The sequence below is a fragment of the Cavia porcellus genome, unplaced genomic scaffold (genome assembly GCF_034190915.1).
Source record: "Cavia porcellus strain 051 isolate PalLab524CR breed Dunkin Hartley unplaced genomic scaffold, mCavPor4.1 scaffold_18, whole genome shotgun sequence".
In the NCBI taxonomy this organism is placed as follows: Eukaryota; Metazoa; Chordata; class Mammalia; order Rodentia; family Caviidae; genus Cavia; species Cavia porcellus.
Genome location: NW_026947501.1, coordinates 25073819 through 25101341, shown reverse-complemented (window position 1 = coordinate 25101341; position 27523 = coordinate 25073819). Strand labels below are relative to the sequence as shown.

General features: G+C 47.7%; 1 protein-coding gene across 1 annotated transcript; it reads right to left on the bottom strand.

Moving 5' to 3' along the window:
* Positions 1-60: 60 nt before the first annotated feature.
* Vax2 (ventral anterior homeobox 2) lies at positions 61-27493 on the bottom strand. Its single transcript, XM_003468924.4, has 3 exons — positions 27168-27493; positions 9767-9954; positions 61-2448 (listed from the first exon to the last, which is right to left on the bottom strand). Exons 1-3 carry the CDS (start codon positions 27412-27414, stop codon positions 2008-2010), a joined length of 876 nt encoding a protein of 291 aa, XP_003468972.1. The 5' UTR covers positions 27415-27493; the 3' UTR covers positions 61-2007.
* Positions 27494-27523: the final 30 nt, after the last annotated feature.

The window sequence follows — 27523 nt, the reverse complement described above, 5'->3', positions numbered from 1 at the left end:
ACTGTAAACAGGGAAGCTGGCTCAGCTCTGAAGCTTGCTCCACGCGCAGGGTGTGCAGACCTGGGAGCTGGAGGGTGGCGAGGGGAAGGGCAGAGCTGGAATGCAGCTTCTCTAACCTCTGTGCTTGGCTGCCCTCTGCCCGCAGCCCACAGCCCACAGCCCACAGCCCACAGCCCACAGCCCACAGAGAGTGGGCATCCCACACCCCTCAGGTTCCTTGTCTCCTCTCCATGCCAGACTTTTCTGGCAGGCTGCCCTCTCCTTGCTGGCCTCCCAACCTGCCCCCCATACCCTACACAATACTATCAGGGTCTTTTCCCAACATCTACAGAGGATTCTCTCCTGGCCAGTGTCGCTGCCACCTCCTAAAGCCCCTGGATTCCCTAGCACTTACCTTAGGGCAGGTCTCTCATGTTGCTGCCACTGGTGTGAGCCATAAGCTGAGCCGGTGACTCTTCCATCAGACCTAGCTAGGTCTCCTTACACCTGTCCTGTGCTATTGGGAACTCCCCGAGAATCAGGGCTTGTTTCTTAGTCTGATTCTAGGGCCTGGCATTCTCAGCCTAGGACAGAGAGTATAAATAGAGGCCCCTATATTGCATGTCTAAATATTTGGGATTACAAATCAAGCTGTGCCCACAGCCTCTCCTTGTTCCATACAAGACCAGCTGCTGCTTCCCAAGGCCCCCTTCGTGCAGAGAGCAGAGGCAGCACAGGTGTGGTGGGTCGGCAGAATGGATGCAGGGAGGTGGCCGAGTGGGCCTAATCCAAGGTCCCTGGGGCACCCCCATGTCTCATTTAGACTCAGCGTTTCCCAGGCGATATGGAGGGAAGGGTAGGGTGCTGTTGTGAGGATCCCCATCTTGCAGCCCCCCAGTGGAGGTACCGAGCAAAGGCACCAATTTGAAACTGTGTTCCCCAGAGCAGCCTGGAATAGACTGCTTGTTTTTCCATCACAAATGGTCCAGCCCTCACCCCGAATTCTCTGGCTGAGGAACTGTTTCAGGTCCCTGGCTCCTCCAACCTGATTCCCAGCTCGGCGAAGAATTCCGTTGAGGGCAGTAGTGGATGTGACTAGAAGGGGCCCCTTGGTGGTGGCGGAGCTGAGCTGCATCCTGACTGCATCGTGGCTTTGCAGTCTACGCAGGTGATAAAATGACACGGAGCTAAACACAGAATACCAGTGTCAACCCCGAGTTTGATATTATACTAGTTTTGGAAGATAAACCACTGGAGGAATTGGGTGAAGAGACTCCTCTGTCCTATCTTTGCAGCTTCCTATAAATGTACAATTACTGCAGAATAAAAGCTAAAAACCTTGAGTGGGAAAGCTTTCTAAAGAGTGTTTCCTGTTGCAGTGTTTGCCCCACAGGCCGTATGTAAACACAGGGCTGCCTGGGCTTACCCTGTGTGCCCTTCTCTTTCCGCATCTGCTGTCACCTTGGGTCCTTCATTCCCCTGGAGGGCTTTGTTCTTTTCCCCTCTCAAATGTTTCTCAGTTTGAAAGAGAGGCTTGCAGGAAAGCGCTGATGTCACTACTGGAGGGTGAAGGCTCTGGCTGGGAGCTCACTGAGGAGTGGGAAGGGGGGGGCTGCTGAGCCCACATGTGGATGCCCTGACCGGCCTGTGGCCCAGGTTCTACCCTGTCCCGTATGAGGTCCTCTCACTCTTAAGCCATTTGCCTTTGCAGCGAGGACAGGGATGGGAGGGAATGAGGTGGCTACGGGGAGTGGTTCCCTTCTTGGCGTGTTTTCCTTTATTTCAGTGAGAGATGCGCAGTACACTCACACACACACACACACACACACACACACACACACACACACACTGCACTCACACACAAGCTGTGGGACCAAGGCCGTTTGGTCGAGTCTCTGAGCTGAGGGCAGGTGGGGACAGGGCTGCCACTGCTGCCCTCCCTGAAGGGCCGCTCGGAGCAGTCCTCTGGGGCCGGAGGGCTGGGGCAGTGCTGTGCTGGGGACTCAGAGTCGCGCAGGGGTGGGAGTCTTATGTGTTAGCTTTCTTGCCGCCGCCACCAGGACTGCCTACTTTCCTTTCTAGCCGGTTGTAGGGCTCAAAGGCTGAGGAGCCCAGTTCGTAGCCAGCAGGCAGGTCCAGAAGCGGGACTGTGGAAAAGCAGATGGCTGGCAGAGGGGGCGGCAGCGGGGGTGATGCCGAGGCCGAGGGCAGAGGGTTGAGACGTGGAGAGGAGTTCCTGGGGTCACCCAAGGAGGCGGCCCTGTGGTCAGCAGGCAGGTCCGGCAGGCCGGGCGTCAGCGCCAGGAGACTGGGTACCCTGGGCACGGACAGCAGTCGGCCCTGCTCCAGCAGCCGCAGAATGTTGGAAGTGGCAAAGGCCTCAGAGGCGGAGGAGGATGCCCGCTTTTCCAGGTCTCTGCTCTGGTCTTTCTTCTGCTTGGTGCGGCGGTTCTGGAACCAGACCTTCACCTTGGGGCAGTGGGCGAGGAAGGGGTGCCAGGATGGCGAGAGGCCAGGCACAGCACAGTGGGGAGAAAAGAAGTGTGTGGGCCAGGGCAGAGGTGGTGGATGGAGGCAGAGGGGAGGGCAGGGCCACAAGAGCAGGAAGAGAGAGGAAGGAGGGGAGATAGAGAGGGGGAGAGAGAGAGAGATTGAGATTGTCATTAGAAGCCTACGCATCCCACCCTGGGTGATCTGATTAGGAACCCATGTCCCCAGGTTACGGACCCCTTCATTGCTGAAGCTGGCACTGGCCTGGGATGGAGGACTGGGTTGGCAGATGGCGGTGAGGTTTGAGGCTGCAGCTGAAGGACCAGCGTTCCCTTCTTGGCCTTCACACTCTGCTCTTAGCCGAGTTAATGGACTTAGCCACCATCCTAATTACTGTGGCCCCAGGCCCAAGTCTCCAGACTGAGGTTCAAGCTGGGTGCCCATGAGACATCACCCCACAGATGTCCCAGAAGGACCCCAAACTCCATCCTGACGGACACAGACAGCTCAGGCCAGCTGTTCCAGCGACCAGCCTCTCCCACATTGCACCTTCCACCATGGCCATCTCCATCCACCCAAGCAGAACCTGAGGGTGGGGGCTGCCCTCAGCCTCCTCTCTTCCCTTGACCTGGAGGTGACAGCTGTCTCTATGGCAGCACCATCAGAGTCACTTGAAGAATTTGTTTAAAGCTACCTCACTGCTGACCTTATCCAAATAGGGGTGGCAGGCCCAGGCCTCAACAGTTCTTACAGCTTACCAAGTGACAAAACCACTGCTCTAAAGGTCTCTGTGTCTCAGGTCCAAACCCTAACATCTTCAGGGCAGGAGATAAAATGCAAGCCTCTGCCAGTGGTCTGCCCTGGCACTGACACATGTGTGGGTAACCCGAGCTGCTCACAACACAGAAACAACCTCTCATGGGTGTTTCCCAGGGTTCTGAATAATGTCCGTGTCTGATGTTATTTGGAGGACTGACTCAGAAGAGGATGAGGAAAGCACTAGACCGGGAACTCTGGAATCCTAGTCACCTGGGGGTGGGTTAGAAAGTGGGCATGACTTCTTGGCTCCATAGAATTCTCATCTCGCCATGTAAGGAGAGACATGGCCAGAGGAAGCCAAGGTGGGACCCGCCGCCGCGTGGGCATAAGGCAGGGGCAGGGTGTGCGGTCTGAGAACAGTCCCATCACTGCTCCATGCTGTGGAGAGCGATCTTCCAAACCAGCCTGGCATTCACCTTTTCAGAGGCATCCTCCCTCCTCATTTCCTGTAAAGATCAAGGTTCTCAACACAATTCCAAGTAGGACAGGATATGGCAAGGTGTTGGGGGGCTTCTGACAGCCATACACTCGAAGCTAAGGACAAAGAGAAAGCCACAAAAAAGGGGCAGAGACCTTTTTGGAGTCCCTGAAAGGAGGTACATCCAGCTTGCCACTGCCACCACCACTGCCACGGCCCCTTCCTGGTCTGTGTGAAAAAAGGGGGACTCAGAGTGGACAGGGGGCTGAAAACTTGGGGCAATATGAGATTTCTTTGTCTCTGAGAGGGTGGGAGAGCTCCCCCAACAGAAGGCAAGTCAGGAGCTCAGAAAACACCACTTGTAGGCCCTGAAAGTGCCTGAGGAGACTGGCACTCAGCAGTTGGCAAATATGACAGACTATCACCTCACTGCTGCCACCACCAAAGTGCCTAGACTCATGTCCCATGAGCTTCATGCCCATGCATGTGCCAGCAGGAAGAGAAGGAACCATAAAGAGAACCCCAGATGGAAAGTATTGGGGGGTCTTGCTCGTTCTCCCAGTCTTCAGAGGACCCCAATAGTCCAGCTACTCTGGTGGCACAGAAGTCATGGTTCCTGCCCTTGGGAAAGAGAGAGTTTAGCAAAGAGGGCACCAACCCACTTGTAACAAATGGCAATTAGGTACAAGGGAGTGGCAGTGACAAAGAGAGTGACTAATGTGAAATGACAAAGCGTGTAGGAGGGGCTGTGCCCCAAAACACCCTTCTTTGTGCAGCTGTGGATATAGCAAGGAGAGGTGGGAGTGGCTGGCATTGCCCCTGGCAGTCTCCTGGGCAGGTGGGCCTTGGACAGGGAGAGAAGGCAGAGGGCATGTGGAGCAGAGGCTGAGACCTGGTGTGGCATCTGGTGGCATGTGTGAGCTGGACGGAGCTTCTCAATCCTGGCTGTGCCCTGGAATGACCAGGGCGCACTCTTCTAAATGTCCAGGTCTCATCTGGTACCCACTTGATAGGAATTGCTAGAGGGTGGGGCCGAGGCATTGGGACTGTTGGAAAGCTCAGTGGGTGGCTCCAATGCACTGCAGCTGTTGCCAACTTGCAGGGTGGGAGGGTCCTAAATTACTTACTGAGAGCGCCTGTGGAGCCCTTAAGCCACAGAGCACACCATCAACAGAAAAGAATTAGGATGCCTGCGTTTCTGCTTCCCACCATCAACCGCATGGTCCCCAGTGGCTGGTTCATAAGGCTAAGCAAACATGAGATGAGCTGATGTCCCAAAGACTCAGAGAGCTTGCCCTTCTCCTCCAGGAAGGCTTCAGTTTCACCTGAATCCAGAGTTACTGGCCCTTTAAGGCTCTGTTCAGCCATTCCTCCAGGAAGCCACTTGGGGCTGACAGTACAAAGTGACAGGGCCACAGTCCTATCCTGAAGAGCAGTGCACTTCCTGGGGTGTCCCCTCCCTTCATCTGAGTGCTCTGTGGTGGCCTCTCCTCAGAACTCCATCGTGGTTACTTGGGATCCAGTGAGTCCTTGGTGGCTTCACATTCTGATCCCTTTCTGGGCCACACTGTGACCAAAGCTGCACACCAGAGGAGGGGCACGGCTTTGAGGACTGGGGGGATTATCCGTCATATACTTAGGTTCATGAGCAGCGTTAGATTCAAAGACTCACTGTTCATTTGGAAATGGTGTTAATCTTCTAAAGACTGCTTCCTGTGACCATGGGAACATAGGAATCTGAGACCAAGAGCACCTGAGATTCTAGAATGGTCTTGGGCTTTCCTGCAGCTGGCGTTGGGAGGATACTATCTATTCTGCTATTCTGCAGAAACCACCAGGCAGGGGCAAGGAGCGTGGGCCTGAGGACCACTGCTGATGGGCTGGAGCAGATTGGATGCAAGGACTTAGCAGTTTGTCCTTAGCCTGTCCCCTGGACCTGCCTACGTTTTCCAGACCAGCCCGGACAGAGGGTGGAGAGGTGAGGGTTGGGGAGGAGCCCGAGCCAGCCTCTCTCCTCTCCTTCTTCCACAGCCACATCTTTTCTTGTTTTCTGCTCTGACCTTGGAACTCTGGTCATTCATTCACACAACACACAAATACCAAGTATGTGATACATACCAGCATTGTCAGGGCAGAAAAACAAGAGTAAATAAAACTCCATCTTGACCCACTTGACTCTGACACTAGTAGTGGGGGACAGCATGTGTTATAGGGTGTTTTCATAGATGTAGCAAAGAATATAACGCGAAGACACTGAGGTCAGGCAATCCTGGTCCTTCTCCTAGCTAGATGACACTGGGCAAGCTTCTTAATCTCTTGGTGTCTCTGTTTCTCCACCAATAAAATGGGGATCATGTTAATTTTCAGAGGTATGCTGTGGTCACCCCAGGACCAGATGATCATGCCTGGAAGAAAGTGAGGTCTGCCATGTTGGCTAGTCAGATTTGGGCGTTTTACCAGCATCAAGGATTTCCGACATCCCAGTGCATTAGCTTTACCTGGGTGGAGAAGTACATAGATTCTCTAAGAAATCTGATCAGGAGTCTCTGGGCTGAGCTGGCACAGTCATCTGCTTTTCATCACGAATGCTGGGGAGCCCCACCACCCATTCCTCAAGATACATTGCTTTAACCGAATGCTCAACTTTCTTTTTTAAAATAAGCCTGGTAACAAAGTGTATCAGGAGGTCTCCCAAATCAGGTGATCTTGTTCCTGTTCTTGGATTTGGTTACTGAGAGGAGCATTCGGCCCAAGTCCCTGGCGGGCGTGGGGGTGGTGAGAATGGGGTGGAGGGTGCTCCTGTGAGCACCTCCTGCACGTGGTGAACTCCTCTGCTGTGGGGTCAGGGTGTCCAGGCAAGTCCAGGGCAGAGGTCACTCACTTGCCTTGTTCGTGACTGACATTGCAGGGACCTTCCAACAGAGCCTTGTTGTTGGGAGGAGTGGAGGAAGGGCTTTGAGAGTCTGTCTGCTGGTCCTGCAGCTGGGCTTCTGACTACAAAAGGACATGATGATGTAACTGGGCACGGAAATATCAAGGAAGAAACGGAATGAGAGGGGACTGAGCAAGCTCCGCGTTTTCTCTGCCTCAGGTAAGTAGATCTTCTTGGTATTTGGGCAAGAGGGGAAAGCACTGGCTGGCAGCAGGAGAAAAGTGGACAGAGAGAAACGGACACTTGGTAACCATGAGCTGCACCTTGAGTGGGACACCCCTTCACTCTGTGCTAGTAACCCCCAGTGCACTGGAGTGCGTCTCAGATCATTCTGCTTCTCTCCTCCCCTGGAGCAGATACCATGCCAGGAGCCCCTAACTGGTTCACTTTGTCACCTGTGATCCATCATCCAGCTGGCAGCCAGAGTGACTCCTATAAAATGCCAATCATCTCATATCATTCCCCTTTCAGGGCTTTACTACAGACTCTAAGCGCTACGCAATCTGCTCCAACTCCTGCCACATTGGCCTTCTGACTCTTCTAGAACATTCTATGTCCGGTCTTGACTTTTCTTCTGCTTCCTCCTCTGGGTCGCTGAGATCTAAGGTCTCCTCAAAGAGACCTTCCCTGGCCAACCCAATGAAAGATCTTTTCTATTGCACTACCTTATTTTATGTCCCTCAGAGCACCTAACACTTTGAGGAGCTCTTTGTCTTTCTCTTCACAGATATAAGCTGTACACGGCAGGTGCCTGGTCTGTGTTGGTCTCTGCTATCACTCCAGTACCTTAGAACAGTACCTGATGGACGGCAGACATTCAACCATATTTTAAACAAGAGTATGGATGAATAATTATACAAATAATTCCTTGGAGTCCTAGCTGAATAACCTTAGGCAACTTAATCTCTCTGAGGCTCAGTTTTCTTTCTTTTTTTGTCTTTTTCGTTTTTATTGGTACCAGGGATCGAACTCACGACTGCCTGCTTGCAAGGCAGGCGCTTATGCCGCTGAGCTAAATCCCCAGCCCCAAGGCTCAGTTTTCTTAAGTGGGGATAATATCCATAAAGTCAGCTCTTCTAAGATTAAATGAGCTAACAAATGTGCCTGCTTTAAGTTTTGAGCAAGTTATGTAAATTTTCTATGCCTCAGTTCCCTTCTGAATATAGATCCATTATAGTATAATAAAAACTATCTGGTCTTTGGCTTGGATCCTGGCACAGAGCTCCTTACACCCTTGGAGAGCCCCGAGTAAAAGGTGCATCTTTGTTACTCACGGAGCTCTTTTCCACTATCCTCGAACTTATGTTAATGAGGTGACTCTGGACACCTTGGCAGTTTCATGAAACTGGTCCCAGAAAGAGAAAACACTCAGTTATAGGGTGGGCCTTTCCAGCACCCCCCACCTTCAGGGAGTGGAGGGGCTGGGGGCTGGAGGGAAATACGGGGGCCCGGGACATTGGTGAAGGGAGGGCAGCTCCTTCTCCTCCCTTACCCTGTGACCTCTTCTGCTTGGCCGGAATTCATGTCCTTTGTGATCAACAAGCACATATAAGTGAAATGTCTTCCTTGGCTCTGTGAGGAAGGGGACGTGGATGCTCCTAATTAAGTGCTCCTCGGTTAGAAGTGCAGATGGCACCTGGGACTTGTGACTGTCATGTGCAGTGGCAGTGTGTCTCACAACTGAACTCCTGAAGTGTGGGCTAACTCTGGGAATCAGTGTCAGAATAGAATCACTGGACATCCAGCGGGTGCTGGAGAACTGGAGGTCTGGCTGCTGGTGGTGCTGGAACACAGCCACATTTGGTGTCAAAACACCTCATGGATCCCAGGAGATTGCAGTGAGAACCAAATTAGTTAGGTTACGTGAGGCCTAAAAACAGGGCCTTGCCCATGGGAAGCTCTCAGTCACTGCTGGCCATACATTATTCATCCTATTGCATGATGCCAGGCTCAGGAAAGAAAGCAGGGCAGGAGCTGTCAGAGGGAAGTGAGGATTCACCAAGGATTCACCATGTGCCCAGCTGTGCTCTGAGTTCTTCCAGTCTCCACGAAAAGACACTGTGCTTTGAACACATTCTTATCCTTAGGGTACACATACTGCATGGCGTTATCACAACACACGGATACACAAACACACACTTTAAGGTTCATGGAAATGCCTTGTGGCATGACAAGGAGCCTCAGGGAAGGGAAGGGCTCTTGGAAGAGCAGGAGCTGATGTCCAAGGGCCAAGGCTGAATGCGGGGTGGGATATATGAGTACCAAGAAGCTCCTGCTTTGGGGGTATCTGAGGTACCTGGAGAGCACAGTTGCTGGAGGATTTTAGGACAAAACTAGATGATTGGGAGAAAGAAGGGCACAGAGAAAGGGCAGATGCTGCCTCTCTGCTCAGCCTTGAGGGCTGAGGGAGTCTCCCTGCCTTCCCAGCAGCTCCGACCGGCCCAGCCACTGCTGCCTCCTCCTGGATACAAGCCCAGCCTCTTAGCCACCGGCTAAGCACAGCTGACAGAGTGAGCCTACGCGGGCAACAAGAGAAAGCCAAGTCCAAGGAGATGACCTATGCCCACAGGACAGAAGCTGCCAGGCCTCCTGGGTCAAGGGGGTTTCCAGACGCCCTCCTCTGCACATGGAGGACCAAGGCACACTGAGATGAAGGGAACCTGATGGACAGTGACAGAGCCCAGACTGGGGAAGTGCACTGTCCACTTGGATCATGTCTCATCTCTTCTCAGAATCCGTTTTGTGTGGTTCTGGGACTATAGGGGCCCCCGTGGCCAGCTTTGCCCTAGAAGTTTTGTTCCCAATAAGCCAATCCCTTACCATCATTTCTTGAGGTTTCTCTTACATGCCAACATCTCCTAAGCCACTCCCCGCAGTCCGAGTGCTCCCTATTTCTCTGGCCTTTCTCATCTTCCACAAGGTACTTGATGCTCCCAGGCCTCCCCACCCCCACCCCATGGCATTTACCAATACTCCAGCCAGCGCTGCCTTTGCTCTGGTTCACCTGCAGATTTAAGTCTTTCCATCATCCATGTCTGAGTACAGTTTTCTCTTGCAGCCCACAGCCTCAGTCCTCACAGAGTCTGAGGGTCCTAGGACAGGAGTGAGGTGTAGGCCTGGCCTCTTACCTGGGTCTCGGAGAGGTTCAGCTGGCGGGCCAGCTCGGTGCGCTCCCGGCCCACCACATACTGGCAGCGCTGGAACTCCATTTCCAGGCGATACAGCTGCTCGGCAGTGAAGGACGTGCGGGTCCGCTTGGGTCGGTCCAGGTCCAGGCCCTTGGGCAGGACAATTTCTCGGATAGTCCCCTTGGCATCTGCAGGGGCCATGAAGGGAGCTAGGTTTACTAGCTCAGTTAGGTCACCAACAAGCATCTTGATAAGAGCCTAACAGGAAGCTGCTCTGGCCTGGGCCTGGCTCTGTGGTCTCTAAGATGCTTGCCCTCTCTGGGGTGAGCATACCCCAGCACACCCAGCACAGGCTGTTGTATCTAATATATGTATCAGTACAAATGTCAGGTCTTTCAACACTAGGTAGAAAGGATTCACTGTGGCCAAGCCAGTATTCTGTTTCCTTAGCAGTTTAAAGACCAAATAGAGAGAAGTATGCTGATTCTTCAAAATGGATGAAAAGATGGAATAGAACTGGGTGTGGTACATGAGGGAAGGCTTATTAGAGATGTCCAGAAGCCAGGTCCTAAACCCTGTGTGTGTGTGTGCACTCAAGAGTATGCACTCTGCCCCACTGATCCCTGGGGTTCCTTAAGGAGGTTAACTGGTATGAAACAGAGGACAGAATAGGGATCTGGGGTTCACAAGAGAAGCCCAAGGACAGCGACCACAACACCAGGATGCGGAGCACCTTCCCGAGAGGGACTCCCATCACTTCCCATGGACCTGAACAGCACAGACATCCAGGCTCTACACCCATGCCCTCTGTTTGCAAGGCCTTCATACTTTGGAGCCTACTTTAAAAAGCTGAACTACCTGTAGCCCATGTTCACCATATATTCCCACTTGGCAACAATACAGTGTTCAGAAAGTAAACTGTTTGGAGGATGGTGGTGACATTTATGCAACAGCATTAACTGTGAGGTAAAAATAATCCATGTGTAAACCACACACACTGTTAACTTAAATCCAGCTATTAGAATATGTTGTTAAAAATTCGACTGTGAGATTGGGAGAAAAATTCAGTGGTGAAGCATTTGTCTAGCATTTGTCAAGGCCCTGGATTTGATCACAAAAACAAAAATTGGGATTGAGGCTAGGTGTGGTGGCACATGCCTATAGCCCAAGAGCATTGGGGGACTGAGGCAGGATGATTTCGAGTTCAAGGTCAGTCTGGACTATGTAGTCTTAAAGAAATTACTGTGAAAATATGCATTATTGTACCTTGTACAGTTTATCAAACCACTCCAATGGATGATGTCACTAACAGTGAACTGAGGCTATCAGTAATTTACCATTTCAGCAGGAAGAGCATCAGCAATAAAGCCTTCCACTCAAGGCAACCTGACAGGCCCAGTAACACCAATCTCCACAGCTGCAGCAATTCCAACTCCCTCCAGAGGGCGTGCGGAGCTGTCCCTTGCAATGTGGCCAGACATGTTAGTGGCAGAGTCATAAGGATTACTGACGCTTCTGCAATACTCACTCAGGGCAGGTACTTTCTTTCTTTCTTTCTTTTTTTTTTTTTTTTTTTTTTTGTACTGGGTATCTGACTCATGAACTCAACCTCATGCTTGGCAGGCAGGCGCTTATGCCACTGAGCTAAATCCCCAGCCCCTTGGTAAGTACTTTCTTAAGCACTTCAACTTTCCCAATACCTCAGTGAAGTTGGAACAATTATTATTCCCATTTTACAGATGATGAAACAAGGATCAAATTTAAATATGTTACTCAAGTTCACAGTGGTGGTCAATAAACACTAGCAATGTCTTCATTTCACTTCATGAATACCTTCTCTTTGGGTAATCCTTAGTAATTTAATTGATAGGTTAGAAGTGAGAGGATTTAGTCATGGGTAAAAAAGGACCTTTCTGGATGGGTGCATCATTCCCCTGAAGAACATGGCAAGGGAGCTGTTTGAGGTGTGCCACTGGCCAGGAGGCTCCTCACCATCCATGGGAACTGTGGTCCTGGTTTTATGATCCTTGCCCTCCAAGCTCATTCAAGCCCCTCTTGTAACCCTCACTTCATAAGTCTGACTTCCTGGCTCCTGCCCGGACCTGTGAGCATCCCCAGTCCCCGTGTGCTCTAGCTCCTCAGGGCTCCTGGCTCACATGTCCTGCCCCTGATCTCAGACGTTCTCAAGCATCTTCATGTCCACACTCAAAGTCAGGGAGAAGGTGAGTCAGGGTGGAGGGAGCCATCACGACTTTAAGGTGGCTCTCCCCACACTTTCCCTCTGCCAATGAAGGCCACGTCCAGCCTGGATACTGGACCTCTTGGAACAACTCAGACTCCCTAATTTCAATTCTTTCTACATTCCAAAAAACATAGGATAATATTTTAACGACATCATGACTTTGCTTGGGTTACATTATTATCAATTGTGAGCCAAGACTCAACTTCCTTACAACACCCCAAGTGAGTCCATCTCAAAAGGCTGGTTTTATGAACTGTGTCTGAGGGTAGAGCTGAGAGGAAAGGGACTGTTGTCCCTGGCGTTGGAGGCTTCAGAGGTTGCCTCCTGAAGCCCAGCCCAAAGCTTCTGAGCCCAAGTCCTCACCATGAGGGTCAAATCACACCGGGATCCACCCTTTCCTCCTCTACAAGAGAATCATTGGTACCTCAGGGAGTGGCCAACACCAGTCATCTCCCTCAGGGTCCCCATACAGGAAAGGCAACCCCAGACTGGCCACCTCAAAACACAAATCAGCATATGAAACGATATCCCACATCCCTGGCATTAGGGAAATGCAGATTAGAGTCAGGATGAGAAACGCTGACTTAAACCATACGGAGAGTGCCAAAGGCTGAGAGGGATGCTGAGAACTGGATCTCCCTACTTTGCTGGTGGGAATGTAAAGTGTACAACCGCTTTGGAACCTGGCCTGGCAGTTTTTCTGTTGTTTTTGTTTTTGTTTTTCAGTGCTGAGGACTGAACCCAGGGCCTCAAACATTTTACGCAAGAATTCTACTACTGAGCTACATCCGCAGCCTTTGGCACTTAGAGTTGAATACATACTTATCGTACAATCCAGTGATGGCATTCCTGGACATTTCTTCTAAAGAAATGAAAGTTTATGTTCACACCAAATCCTGAATGCAAATGTGCCTAGCAGCTTTCTTTGTACTGCCCCCAAATACAAACAAAGATGGTGTTTAGTAGGTAAGTGGCTGAACAAACCTGTACAACATTAAACCCACTCAGCACTAAGAAAGAATCAGTCCTGGTATACAAAACAATTTGCTCGGGGAATTATATTGAACAAAACAACTATTGTCAAAAGTTATATGCTGTATGTTTCCATTAATATAACATCAAAATGACAAAAGTATGGAGGTGCAGAGCAGATGTGTGGTTACCAGGGTAGCCGGGTAGCATGAGAAAGCTTTTCGTGTAAATGCAGCTATGCATTTTTATTGCAATGATCATATAGATCTAGAAGTATGATGAAACATCGTCCTGTATATACAAAGTCATAAAAATCAGCACAAGGAAAGGCTGGTGTGATCTGAGGAAGGTCTGTAGTTCAATTAATTACATTTGCCCATATCAGTTTTCGGGTTTTGATGTTCTGCTATGGATACATAAGATGGTCAGGTGATGTATATGTAGGACTCCCCCCATATTATTTCTACAACTTCTTGTAACTCTATAATTATTTTAAAATAAAACAAAATGAAAAATAAAAACAACAACAAAAATATACCATAAAGCTAGAGTGATGTGTTGTCACTGAAATAGGCAAATTCCCTAAAGCGGTCTTGCATTCTGCTTGTGGATTGTAAGATTATTTAAAATGGTATGTAAATATTTTTCACTTCAAAATTTGTTTTTTAATGCTTACTAGAAAAAAATTAAACCTATGATTTTACATGCTAAGGATGAGGTTAGAGCGAGTATTGAATTTTAACATGCATTATGCTAAAGTATTAAGTAAAGAAATGCAATAGAACATACCAAACAAAGATGACACTTCAGTGACCATTGGGTAACGGCAGATGTGCTATTAGACACGTGTGTATATAGTGATGGAATTTTTGAGAAAGAGCATTCTAAATGGAGCCAGTCACCAAGTGGAGCTAAGTAGACTGGTGACCATAAATTGTATACTTGGAATACAACTAAGTTCAGTTACTGTTTCATACCATAAATAAGAAATTTAAGTAGACTGCAGAGCAAAGCACAGACAGTAAAATGACAAAGCCATTGTAAGAAGATATGTAAGAATATTTTCATAATCCTGATTTGTTAGGATCTTGCTAAAACAAGAGAATACTGAAGGCTGTAGAAGGATATTCTTGGCCAAATTAAAGCTAAAAACTTTAACAGAAAAGCACCAAGTCCAAGATAAAAATACAACAAATAGGTTTGAAGAAGCCTGCATGCAAAGAGCTTGCAATCCTTGCTACTCAGGAAACTGAGTCAGGAGGGCTTGAGCCGAACTATGCAAGGAGATCATTTCTTTCTTTTTTCTTTTTTTTTTTTTTTGTCTTTTTCCTTTTTATCGGTACCGGGGATTGAACTCACGACTGCCCACTTTCAAGGCAGGCGCTTATGCCGCTGAGCTAAACCTCCAGCCCCCGATCATTTCAAAAACAAAAACAACAAAAAAGAAATGCCATTGAGAATATACAAATAAATGGTTTTTCTTTTTCTTTTCCACAGTGTTGGGGATCAAACCCAAGATCTCTCACATGCTAGGCAAGTGTTCCACTATTGAGTTACACTCTCGTCCTGTAAACAAATAATTTTCAAACAGAGAAATAGCCTAGTAGGAAAAAACGCTCAAGTGAAAAGATATTCAACTGGCCAATAAACATATGAAGAGATGAGCATAGCTTCACAGTAATTGGTTAAAACAAATTCTGGTGGTAATACAATGCCACTGATCTCCCAACGGGCTGGAAACACATTAATAAGCAAGTTATGCAGGGAAATCCACACTCCCACACACTGTTGGAAGGACCATGGATTGCTACAACCATTTAAGACTGCATTTATCAAGATTAAAGTTTTGTTTTATATGAATTCATCACACAGACAACTATTAGAAGAAAACAGACATTACGGTAGCTACTGTGGATCTCCTGTTGTCTTGCTTTGAAATCTGTGTCACTTACATTGTCTTCTTCTGATCGGCTTTGTTCTGTTTTGTTATGCTTAGTTTTACCTTCTTTTATTTATTTATTTGTTTGTTTTTTAATCAGTACCAGGGATCAAACTCACGACCACGTGCTTGCAAGGCAGGTGCTTAGGCCGCTGAGCTAAATCCCCAGTCCCAGTTTTACCCTCTTTAAAAAAAAGATTAAAGTTTCACATAACATCTGTTCCAGTGATTTTATTTTACTCAATGTCTGTCCCAGAGAAGCACAGACTTAGGAGCTCTAAGCAATGATGTTTGTTGCAGTAATACTAAATTTCAAATTGTTGTCAATGTTATCACAAGGAAATGGCTGAACAAATTATGATTCTTTCATACTATAAAGTATATTGTAGCTATTAAGTGCAAAAAAGTAACATAAAATATGTGTAGTCCTGGGGTTGGAGGTTTAGCTCAGTGGCATAAGCGCCTGCCTTGCAAGCAGGCAGTCATGAGTTCGATCCCTGGTACCGATAAAAAGGAAAAAGACAAAAAAAAAAAAAAAAATGTGTAGTCTTAACCCATTATTGTAAATAAAAACAACTATATATATTTAATAAGTACCTACTATGTACCAAGTAGTATTTGAGGGTCTGGGGATACAAAAACAAGCAAAATAGACGAGATTCTGTCCTCATAGATCTTGTACTGGGGAAGGAGGCAGATAATAAATTTTAAATAATTTATTTTTAATAAAAAATAAGAATAGATAAGCTAATGATGAGTGCTGAGAAATTAAGAAAACAACTTAGGATTGTTGTTCCTTCCTCAAAATAACCAAAACCCAATAGCATAGTGTGTCTGTGTTTTGGTCTCCCTTCCTCCCTCCTGTGATAGACCACGTTAGGTTCCTGCCCATGGCTTTATCATGTGAGTGTGAAGTGCCCTTACCTTTGGTTAAGCCTCTGAGAAAAATCTAGGCCATTCTCACTGAGCCAGCCCCCTTCCCTGAACTGTTCCTTTTGTACATGAAGTATGGGGAATCACGGGAAATAGGGACCAGGGCTTCCTTTAGACTGTTAGGGTAAAATGCTTGAATCCAAATAAAATTAGTCCCAGGGTCTGCTGCCTTTCAGGTCTTCTCAACAAAGGGTGAATTCTGGAGGTCAGGGAATAGTGAATTTTGTCCCCAAAGCCTTCAGTTTGGGAGAGGTAGTGAGGCCATGGCCTGATAAAAGTTACCTTGAGCACGGGACCTCCAGGTCCCACATGCCTCCCTCCTGGTTCCTCTGCTGAAGACTCTGCTTTCCTGCCTAGTGCCCAGCTAGTCCCTTTGCATGGCAAACTGTTGATATGCGGACTCTGGAGTGAGACGAAGTCTCCCTGCCCCAGTGCACAAATATAATTATTATAAAAATTCCTTATGGAAAAGTAAGCTTCTACTTATTGGGAAAATTGAAAGTGGAAGAAGAACAAAACTTTAAAAATGTAGAGAGAATATTTGCACTGTTACATAGCAAAATGAGCTATCAGTTTACAGCTGCTAAAATGATGTGCTGCTGGTACAAGATTTACAAAGCAAATCCATGCATCTATGGGGATCTGGGATGTCTCTAATGATGATATTTCCTATTAGGTGGAGGAAAGATGGGATTATTAAAGGCATGGCCTTTGGCAATTAGATCACTATTTGGAGTAAATTATCTCATACTGCATGCAAAATAAAAAAAATGCAAATAAAAATGTAAGATGCAAAGCTCCAAAAATTGAGGAAAAAACAGATTTTCAAAGGAAATAATAACATTTTTGGATACAGTGTTTAGAAATAGAAGCTTCTGCAGGATACAAGAAAGTCAAAAGACATGAGGCTGGAAATAGCTCAGCGGCACAAAGCCTGCCTGGCAAGTTCTGAGTTCATTTTCTGATACAAAAGAAAATGTTAAAAGACAGACTGAGGGAAATATTCACGGTACATAATGGAATCCTAACACCTAGAATATGCTTGGCTTCTGTAGACCACTGAGCAGAGTGAAGCTGTCCAGTGGAAAACTGAACAAATGATTCAGAGAAGAAATATACGTGGCTAATACAAATGAAAACAAACAAAAACCTTCATCTCAGAGCATATTAGCATGAGAGAATAGCAATAAAATGTCTTTTTTTTTTTTTGAGATGTCACATTTTACCTGTATACTAGAAAAGTTGTTTTGACAAAGGTAAGTGAATTAGGTTCTCTCAAGCCGGGTTAATATGAGCATAAATTGATACAATATAATTTTTGGAGGGCAATTTCACAATGCCTAGCTAAATTTAAAATATAGAAGATCCTTTGTCCTAGACATTTTATAGAGCTTTCTGTCCCAGAGAATTATTGGCATACTAGATAAAGGTAAAGCCATTGTTTGTAACATAGTTCATAAAGAAGCTGAATGCTTATCAATGGAAAAATGGTTGATGAAACCACAATACTGTTATGCTTTTGGCTACTATGTTGATATTAACAAGATTGGGGTACATCTCCACGTACTGACCTGGGTCAGCGTTCATTGTATACTGCTAAACAAGGGTAGCATGTGAGCATATGCCCATTTTTTAAGAAGTAAAACAAAAACCTCTATGTATCCACTTCAGAACAAATCTGTCAGGATAAACACTTCACTCTCTTCTGCCCCTTCTGGGGAATGGAAGCTGGTCAGAGAGGAAATGTTTCCTATCTTATTCTGTGCATGTTTTGTCACTTGGTTTGCAGCAAAAACTACTTAATACTTCCTTTCCAAGTTTTTTCTTTCTTCTGGTTCTCACCGCCCCATCTGGGGACTGAGCCCAGGGCCTGTCTTGCCATGCTAGGGGAGCACTCTACGTACACTAAGCTCTTCCCCAAATTTTGAAGCCAAAAGTATAACTGCGGTGTGTATGTGATGATGAGTCAACTGTATCAAAAATAATAGTTAAAAACTGTGTCTGTACTGAGTATACTAAGTACTGAGTATACATAGGCTGGTATACATAGACTTTTTCTTGTCCTTATTCCCTAAACAATGCAGTATGACAATGGTTTACATGGCACTTATATTATATAAGGTATTATGAGCAATCTACACGTCATTTAAGGTATCCTTATTAGGGAGAATGTACTAGGATATGCATAAACCAGATGCAAATACTTTACCAATATTTATAAGGGCCTTGAGTACCAGACGGTTGGGGTGTACATCTTGGAACTAATCGCCTAAAGAAAATGGAAGACAATTATGCGTGTGTGTATATATAATATTTTTAAATTTGGATGGAGAAAATCTTTTTAGTCAGGAACTAAAATCTGAAGTCCAAAAGGAAAAAACCATTAGAAATGATTACAATTTCAATTTCAGTTAAGAAAAACAAATTTCACAAAGCTTTAGAAAAAGATGTGATGATATTTGCAATCATTGTCATAAAAAGTTCACTTCCTTAGTATATAAATGTCATTTTTCACAGTAAGAAAACAATAAACTTTTGTTTTACTTTTTTCCATAAAATACAAAAATAAGCAATTCATACAGAAATGAGTAAATAAAGAAATAATTCATAGAAGAAATTAACATAAAAGTTAATATATTAAAACATGTCTAACTTCACTAGCAACTAAAAGTTTTTTCACTTGAAAATATTTCATCTTAAAAGAATTTTTTGCAGTGGAAGGATGTCAAGAAATTATGCATTTATACTTGATTATTGGGCATGAAATTTGGAAATATCTGTAATAACTTTAAGTGTACCTCAACTTGGATTTTCAAATATTATTTCTAGAAATTTGTCCTATAATTATATGCGCAATGATTATTATTTTAAACAATTTTAATAAATGTCAAACATGTGAAATTAGAGAATAGTATAATGAATTCTAATATATCTATCTCTTAAGTTCAATTCAGGAAAAATCCTGTTTCTTTTTTTTCTTTTTCCTTTTTATCAGTACTGGGGATCGAACTCACGACTGCCTGCTTGCAAGGCAGGCGCTTATGCCACTGAGCTAAATCCCCAGCCTCAAAATCCTATTTCTTTTGCCATGTCATAATTTTTAGCAAATTCAGGCATCATATCAGGTTACCCATAAAAAAGACTCCTTTAAAAAATTTAATGACCCTGCACTGACAGTGTATGCCTTCAATTCCAGCATTTTCGAGGCTGAGGCAGGAAGATCTCGAGTTTGAGGTCAACCTGGGTTTACCTACTGAACTCAAGCAAGACTCTCTCTGAAAAACAACAAACAAAAAGAAACAGAATCACAATACGATTATGACAAAAAAATTAACAATTCCCTAAAATACTAAATATACCACCTGATTATGTTCTCTAAGTTGTCTTATAAATTTAAAAAGCTTATTCAGACTAGAATATAAAGCATTGGTTGTAACAATGAAAAACTAGAATCAACTTAAATAACCATTAGTAGGGGACAGGTAAGTAAATACTATTATGTCTATATAGTGGAATATTGTATAAGGTAGTCAAAAATTCAACACTTCTACATAGAAAGATCTTCATGACTATTTGTTAAATGAAAAGAAAATGTTTGCAAAAGACCCCCACTCATTTTGTTTTTGTTTTGCTATCTACAACTTAACATGTTTATGAGGGGCTGGGGATTTAGCTCAGCGGCATAAGCGCCTGCCTTGCAAGCAGGCAGTCCTGAGTTCAATCCCCGGTACCGATAAAAAGGAAAAAGAAAAAAAAAAAAAAAGTGAATATAACATGTTTATGTTTTTTACTTACTAGGAAAACTTGAGGTGGTAAATCCTGGGAATGAACATATATTATGTGGGAAAATAATGAACCTTTTACTTTTATGTGATGTAGGATGACACGCAGAAGTATAAATTTCTTTTAGAATCAAAAGATGTTTTATGGTTCAGCAAACAAAAGATATAAACAAAATTGAAATGAAAATCAAACTAAAGGAAATCATAACACACGGAAAGCAATGGAATACTATCCATGATACACAGAGGGCTAGGTGTGGAGGCAGTCATAATACACAGAATTTCTACAAATGAGTAAGGAAAAGAATACTTGAAAATTGACACTGGTCAGAGATGATGAGCTATGCAGATGATTTCTTGCTAATAAACATGGAGAGATGCTCATTTTTAATCAAAGAAGAATTAAAATGTCATTGAAATACTATTTATTATTTGTAAGACTGACAAATGACATATAATGTCAAATGTAGAGAGAGGGCAAACATTTTTCATGGGATAATCTGACACAATCTAGCTAGATGTAAACCAAGCTGGTTAAATGCAAAACACAAGCATATTTGGGCATTGGAGGTGATAGTGTAAATTGCTACCATTTGGTGAAGAGCAACTTGGCACTGTCTCTCAAACTACAAATTCAAATATCCTTCCACCAAAAGCCCACTCTTACAAAGTCCCTGACATGTATACCACACCTGTGGAGATAACCAAGAATCAGGTTTATTTATTGGAGTACTATACATGCTAGCAACGAATAAGGAACATAGCAAAATCTCACCAATAAGACACTGGTTATATAACATGTATCATGGTCTATGCAGTTATATAGAAGTAATACTATCTCTCTGTACCAAGAAAGATGTTTTCTATATCTTGAGATGTACTGGAAAGCAAAATAATACAGTTGTACTGCCCTGCATACAGAAAATGATCTGGAGGACATAATAGAAAGCAGTACAAATGGTTGTCTCTGAGCACGGTGGGAGCTGGAGACTGGGGCCAGGGATGGAATAAAGTTTTTAACTTTGTACTTGAAGTATTGATGCATTTAAAAATTTGGATAAGTTAACTGCCTAGCTTACAATTAAATGAGAACATTATTTAAAGTGTACGTGTGCGTTTTTTTTTTTTTTTGAAGCAGCAGTTACACTGCTGGGAATTTATTACAAAAAAGCTCAAAAGAAGCACAAAGAGGCTTATACTGCTTTATCATTTCACAATGTTTATACTAAGAGAGAAGAACAAAAGAAACTGAGGGTTTTTCCAAAGGCTAGGGGAATTTGGCTTTTCCAACCAAAGGAATACTTACTCTAGAACCAATGGGTAGCGTGAATTTGTTGATCTGAAAAGATGGCCACTCAGGTTAAATTTTTTAGGAAGGTAACTTGCCCAACAGACCATGGAGTATAAGCCTGCTTTTACTTATGTGCTTGTATATGAGCATGGAGGACGGGATCCCCCACAGTGGTGGCTGTTCCTTTAGGAGTCTCCAATTTTGTTTCTGTATGAAGCGTCCAGTACCTTTTGAATTTAAACCTTCTCTCTAGTTGCCTACATTTTAAGTGCAGCCCTGCCCGAAGCTGGACCTTAAGGGATGTTCTCAGGCTCCACCTGGCTCCCTGCAAATTCTACAGGTGGATGCACAGGTGGGGGAAAAGAGCCTTCAGGAACCAAAGCTTCCAGCAAAACTCAGAAATCATGGCTTCCATTGTCTGGTTTTTTTTCAAGCTCCAGCCCAGGCTGCAAGCCTGTGAGTTGGCTGGAGCAGGGCTCAGATTTACCAGTTATTTTTCTCAATTCTATGAGTAGCTTTTGGGGGAGGTATTTTTTGAGACAGGGTCTTACTATATTCTCCAGACTGGTCTTGAACTTAATACCTAGCCCAGGCTGATCAACATTGAGATCCTTCTGCTTCAGCCTCCTTAGTGCTAGGATTAAAGCTTTGAATCTTTGCTGGGGAACCTTACACCCAGAAGTCGCCTGCATGCCGGAGCCTCCCCTGATCCGCACTCCTGCCATGCCCAGCCTCTGAGCAGTGATCTAGCTAGGAGAACAGCAACAACTTAAAGTTTTTCATGTTTCGTTTTTCAGTGGTTTCTAAAGTTGCAGGTTGCAAAAATAGAAGACTCAAAATAAAACGCTGCCAAAAGAGGGGGAGTTTATCTCTTGATTTACATTCTCCATGGGAAGATCCTTGGCTGCTTCATACCTACGGTGGTAAATGCAGAGGACTTGTCTCCTTTTGTTTACTCCATGAGTATTTGTGTGCTTCCATTACACTAGGAACACATTTGGGGAGATCACCTGGATTAGGTGGGGATAGCGTCCATTTCCTGCTTGCTCCCCCCCAGGCGCACTGGCACCTAGCTCCAGGCTCCCCTGACTTTAGCTGTCTCCCTGGCACCCAGGCTGCTGTCATAGGTCAGAGCCCCAGGCTCCTGAGGAGGGGCAGCAGGCTTCGGGCAGCCTCCGCTAGAGTCAGTCTGGCTCATAATGGGTGCACATTCATGTTCGCAAGCGCAGGCAGTGGTTCAGGGGAGACCAGTTCGTTGGAGGCTCCTAGTGTGAAAAGCTTGACTGCATCCTTCCCCAGCAGCATCCCGCACTGGTGCGCCCACTCTTGGCTGCTGGGACTTTCATCTCATTCCGGGGTGCCTCATGCCACCAAGATATGCCAAGCATCCTTGGGGTGGTGACAGCTTCCCGAGTCCTCCATCAAGTCATCTCAAATGGGTGTGTGTGTGTGCAGACATAGGTACACAGCCAGGAAACTGGCTACAGTCTCCCCAAAGAGGTCAATCATTACTTTATATCGAGCAAATAGAAAATAAAAGACAAACTCATCTGCTCCTCCCCCAGCTACCCTCAGTTAAATAGAAATTAAAGAAACCTATGTGACAAGGACAAAGCTGGTGGAGGGATGGGGAAAGGGTCGGGCAGCTGGTAAGGAACAAAAAGTCTTCCAGCCTGTGTTAGGCATAGGTGGGGGAGGGGGGACAAATGACACGTGCAAGTGGCCATGACTTGAATTTGGTGCTTAGCAGACCGGGGTCTGCACGTCCTAGGTAGCACTCACTATCCCGGAGCCCAAAGGCTTTGTTCTCCGAACTCCGCAGAGTCAGCAGGCTACCTCCGGGTGCCCCTTGCGGAGGGATTCTCCTGGAAGGCTGCACTGAGGCCTCCTGGGGTGGCGGCCACCGCAGGACCCCATGCCTGGGTCCAGCGTGAGAGAAGAGGCATCAAACCGCCTCCTCGTGGCTCCCGAGCATGGAGACCGGGTGACAGACCCATGGCAGCTGTGTCTGCTGGGCAACTGTGTCTGCTGGCGTACTTGTGTGTGTGAGGGCAGGATTGGTGGGCATTTGGAAGGGGAAACAATGACCCGAGCGCCAGGCACTAGCACTGATTGAGATGAGAATGTGGGTCTCTTGCCAAAAACAACAAAATAAAAAGGAAAAAAAATACAAACTAAAACAAAGCAACCCCAGGGGAAAAAAGTAAACTGAATACACTCCACAAACACGAAACTAAAAGTAAAAAGAAATACAGATATCTCTAAATGCAGCGCTCTGCCTGTGCTCTGTAAACATTTCACCCGGCCTGGGGGCTTGGGCTGAGTTACCTGATTTATGAACAGGCTCAGCTAAAACTAACGTCCTGCGGGCCTCGAAGGTGCCAGAACCGGGACTCGCAGGCCAGTGCTCGGTGCAGTACAGAGCTCGTCTTCCTCGCCAAAACACCCGCTTCACAGTGCTAGGCCTGTGGCTGCACGGAGGCTGCCTAGGCCCGGTGGCCGACTGACATCCAAATGGAAATCAGGCAGACGCGGGGCGGCGCCGTGCCCAGACCCGGCTGCCGGAGTGGGCGTCGGTCCCCGCGGCCTGCTTGCAGCCCGAGCTCTTGAAGCCACAGCCGTGGGGCTTTCAGATGCTCCTGTGGGAGGCGGGCCTGGCCGGGTGCACGCCATCGCGCAGCGTGTTGCAGGTTCCCGCGGCCTGAGGATCCTCCCAAGGGTCAGACCCTGCTGGCTCAATTCCCCTTCTTTTCCACACAGCCACGCTGGGATTTATTTACCCAGCCCAAGCCAGAGACCCAATCTTGGGGTCCACCCGTGTCCTCTTCTGCTCCCAGTCACCTGATGAAAGTGCCAGGGATGGGTCACTCCTCGAGGGATCCTGCGGCTTCCAGAAGGAGGGGTGCTTCAAAAGGTGCGTAATGAACGTGGTTTCACCTGCAGAGGTGGTGTCCAGTGCAGCGGGACAGCTTTGGGTGAGCAGAGACCTGCGCCACGCATTGTCTATAAAAGTACTGACCAGCTTTCCCGATCTATGAAGATTGGCTGTTGCATTCTGGTCGGCATTAATTTGGGAAGCACAAAGAAGCGTCCGAAGGCACGTATTCGAGTGCAGGGAATTTGCAGTCAGAGCTGGCCATGTCTTCTGCCTGCCAGTAATCCGGCTCCACCGAAAAGGACCATGCACTGCGAGGTTAGAGCCACGGCTAGAGGGCCGAGGTTGTCGCGCCCTTTCCAAACATAAAACAAAAGGATCCTCTTACCCCTACTCCTCACATGCACAGGAGCGGTGCACAGGGAATGGGGGGGAACCTAGGTGGCTGTCAGCCTGGGGTGGGAGTCTCTCTGGGTTGGAAGTGTGGTGCAGGGGTGCTTGTTGAGCACCCCACCTGCTATCTTGCGAGCTTGTGCCGGTGTGTAAGAAGCAGCCTCCATTTTGAGGCAGAGTGTGCAGCACAGTGGCCAAGCATCCTCTAAGGGGACCAGGGAGGACCTCACTCACTGTGTGGTCTGCAAGGTGGAGCCCATCATTCTCCATTAGTGGGCCCTTGAGCCCTAGGCTACTACTCTCCAAGGGTCCAGATAGGGAGACCTAGGCAGAGGTGGGGGGGAGGTGGAGGAGGGGTTGCCGGTGCATGGTCAGTAAGTTGGGAGAGGCCTCTGACAATTGAGGCCCACCGATTTATCTACTAGAAATGATTGGTGGGTTACCTCAGAGCCACCCCCTTCTTGCTTCAACAAATATGTACTGAGATTCTGTGGGGTGTTGGCAGTTTTGCAGAGCTCTTGGATCCTCAGTGAACTACGGAAGAGGAGACTGAGACAGAGACAAAGGAACTGGTTCAGGTTTAGAGAGCTGTCGTCCCTATATTCTAAACCAATTTTGCTTAGCTTTCCTCCCCCAAGCTCCTCTGCTTCCCAGTGCAGAGGATTCCCTCCCTCAACAGACTTGCAGCCTGGGGTTAGCCTTTCAGCACAGGCCTGCAGAACCAAATGAGTCTGAAAAGACCCTGAAGCAATGGGGCTTTATTGGGAAAGCTTTACCCAAGAGCAACCAGGGACAGGGTTGAAATATGTCCTTTCCACCTTTTAATGGCTTCCGTCAAAACAACCTTTTCAGAAGTCAAGGGCAAAATGTATTTAGGGCCTATGAGACGGATTTTCATTCTGGGGCCAAAGCACTTTGGATTCTCCTTTACCGGTGCCAGGCCTGTTCCATTTATCAAAGCCTCTACCCCAAGCCATGGTGGGGCGGCTTGTGACTGACACAGGTGACCCTGACTAGGAGGGATTAGTGGTAAATGACGTCCCCGGGCATTTCAGGCCTGTAATAACCTCCTTGTCATTAAATGGAGCTGGGCAGAAGGATTTATGAGGGTTCCATTTGCCTTTCATTCCTATTAGGTGTGTAAATAGATCCTCTGTGCTTTGTATTTAATATTTCCATCGTATTTTACAAATGGAACGGCATTGCTACCTGTGTATTATATAAGTTTATAAAAGTACACCCACTGACAATGTACTCAGCCATCCCTTGTAAAGGAGGAATCGGTCTGTGCCTGGCTTGGTGGGGAGTACCACCTTACAGGGTGAAGGCTCACTTTTCACTCCCACCTTCTAAGAGTCTATGCCTGGAGCCTATTTCATTGAGATCTGTACAAAAAACTATTTGCTCAATACACAAGGTTACTAGAGTAGAGAATGTGGTAGGTGGACTCAGAATTTACAAGTGCCTTTGGTGGAAGGGGCATGTGTATCACAGGTAGGGTCTTCAGGTCTTTTCCTTGGAGTGTATGGGCTTGGGTGACTCATTTCTCCATCTCTAGAGGTCCTACAGATTCCCTTAATAAAAGCAAACCAGCTGTTCCCATCTTGTACTCTGGACATCCCGAAGCCTATAGAATAGAATGTAATTTAATCCCAGGAGCCCAACAGGTCCACACACCTGCTGGAATTCTGTGGTGCCTTGACCTATGCCTTTCCCCTGACTGGTCATTGGGCCTTCAATTACCTTGTGGTCACAAAGTCATGCCACGAGTGTCTCTCTCTCCTTCTCTCTCTCTCCAGCCTTAGGCAGTTATTCCTCAACTTCCCGTTGGGCGGCCTCCCTCCTGGACTCCAGCCCTGTGTCCCACCCCCCAGCCACTCGCATTCTGCAGATGCAGGGTGACTGTGACCTGCCAAAGTATTCCTGAGCTCGGGATACCCCAGGCAGAGGAGGAAATCAGCAGCCCTGGCAGGTCGCCTGCAGCGGGCTAGGGCTTCCCCATGGGTGCACGGTAAGAGAGAGCAGCAGCAGAACGAGCCTAAGGGAGCTGAGATGTTACCCATGAACGCGGGGACGGCTGGGCAACAGACCTCAGGCTCTGGCCTCGGCCTGGTCACCGGCTGGGGGCACGACCCAGAAGACTCCTGGTTTTCCATCTCCTCGTTGGACGAGGCCCAGTTTGAGAGAAAGCAGAGCCCACAGCTTGGCAAGAGCCTGGCGGTGGGGGCCTGGGAGCCTCGGCCTCCCCAGGCGTAGTGGAAGAGTGCAGCGAAGGAGAGTTGAGCACCGAAAAACGACCAGGAAAGGAGAGAGGCGAGCCAGGGGCGAGAGAGAAAGGACGGGAAAGGCCTGGCCAGGAGAAAGCGGCGCCCAGGGCCAGCTGGGCCCAGGCGCCGCGAGGAAGTGGGAACCGGAACAGAAGCTCGGACGGGCAGGCGCGGAGCCCTCGGCTGTGAGCCGAGCCCTCGCCCGCCAGCAACCGGTGCGGCTCCCGATCGCGGGCGAGCGAAGGGAAACAAGGCTGGGCAGGTGGCGAGGGAGCGCTCCGGCCGCGGAGGGCAGCCCTGGCCCTTTTCCCAGCGGCTACCCACTCCGTCCCTCCAAGTCCTGTCTCGGCGCAGCGCGTGACGCTTTCCTCCGCACCCGGCCTGGGGGACCCGGGGCAGGGACCGAGCTCTCAGCATTTTCCCTGACCCGTTTCTGTCCCCATGGCAGTCACCAGCCGGGGCGGGCCTAGGGAGAGGGTGAAAACTGCAAGGCCAAGAAGCGGGGACTGCTTCCATTCGCTGCTTTGTCCCCCGCCCTGGGCTCAGCGTCTAGCACACAATAGACTCTCAAAATAATATTTGCTGAGTGAACGGCTGAATGCTGAATGAATGAATAAATGACCTGGGAGATGAGGTTGCAAAAAGGTCTGAGGCTCGAGTGGGCAGGATGGGTGCCCGTGGGCCGGAGCCGCGCGCTGTCCTCTTACCTCGTACCAGGATGCGGCGGCAGTGGTCCGCCTCGCCGGGCCCGGGCTGCCCGTCGCTGTCGGCGCTGCTCTCTCTGGAGCCTGCGGGGCTGGAAGCCGAGGTCCCCGCAGTCTCCCTTGGGCTTCGGCCACCCCCATCCGCTCGCAAGTCCTCCGCTCCACCGAGGTCTCCGTTGCGCCCACTGCTGCCACCACACTCCGCCCGGCGCGCGGGGCCGAGGTCTCGTTCAGCGACCCCATCGCCCATGCCGGCCGCCACTGCAGCCTCCGCCGCCGCCGCCGCCAAGCCAGCCTGGGCCGGCCGAGCCGCGGCTCCCCGCCCCTCGCGCCCCACTCGGGCCGCGCTTCCTCAGGCC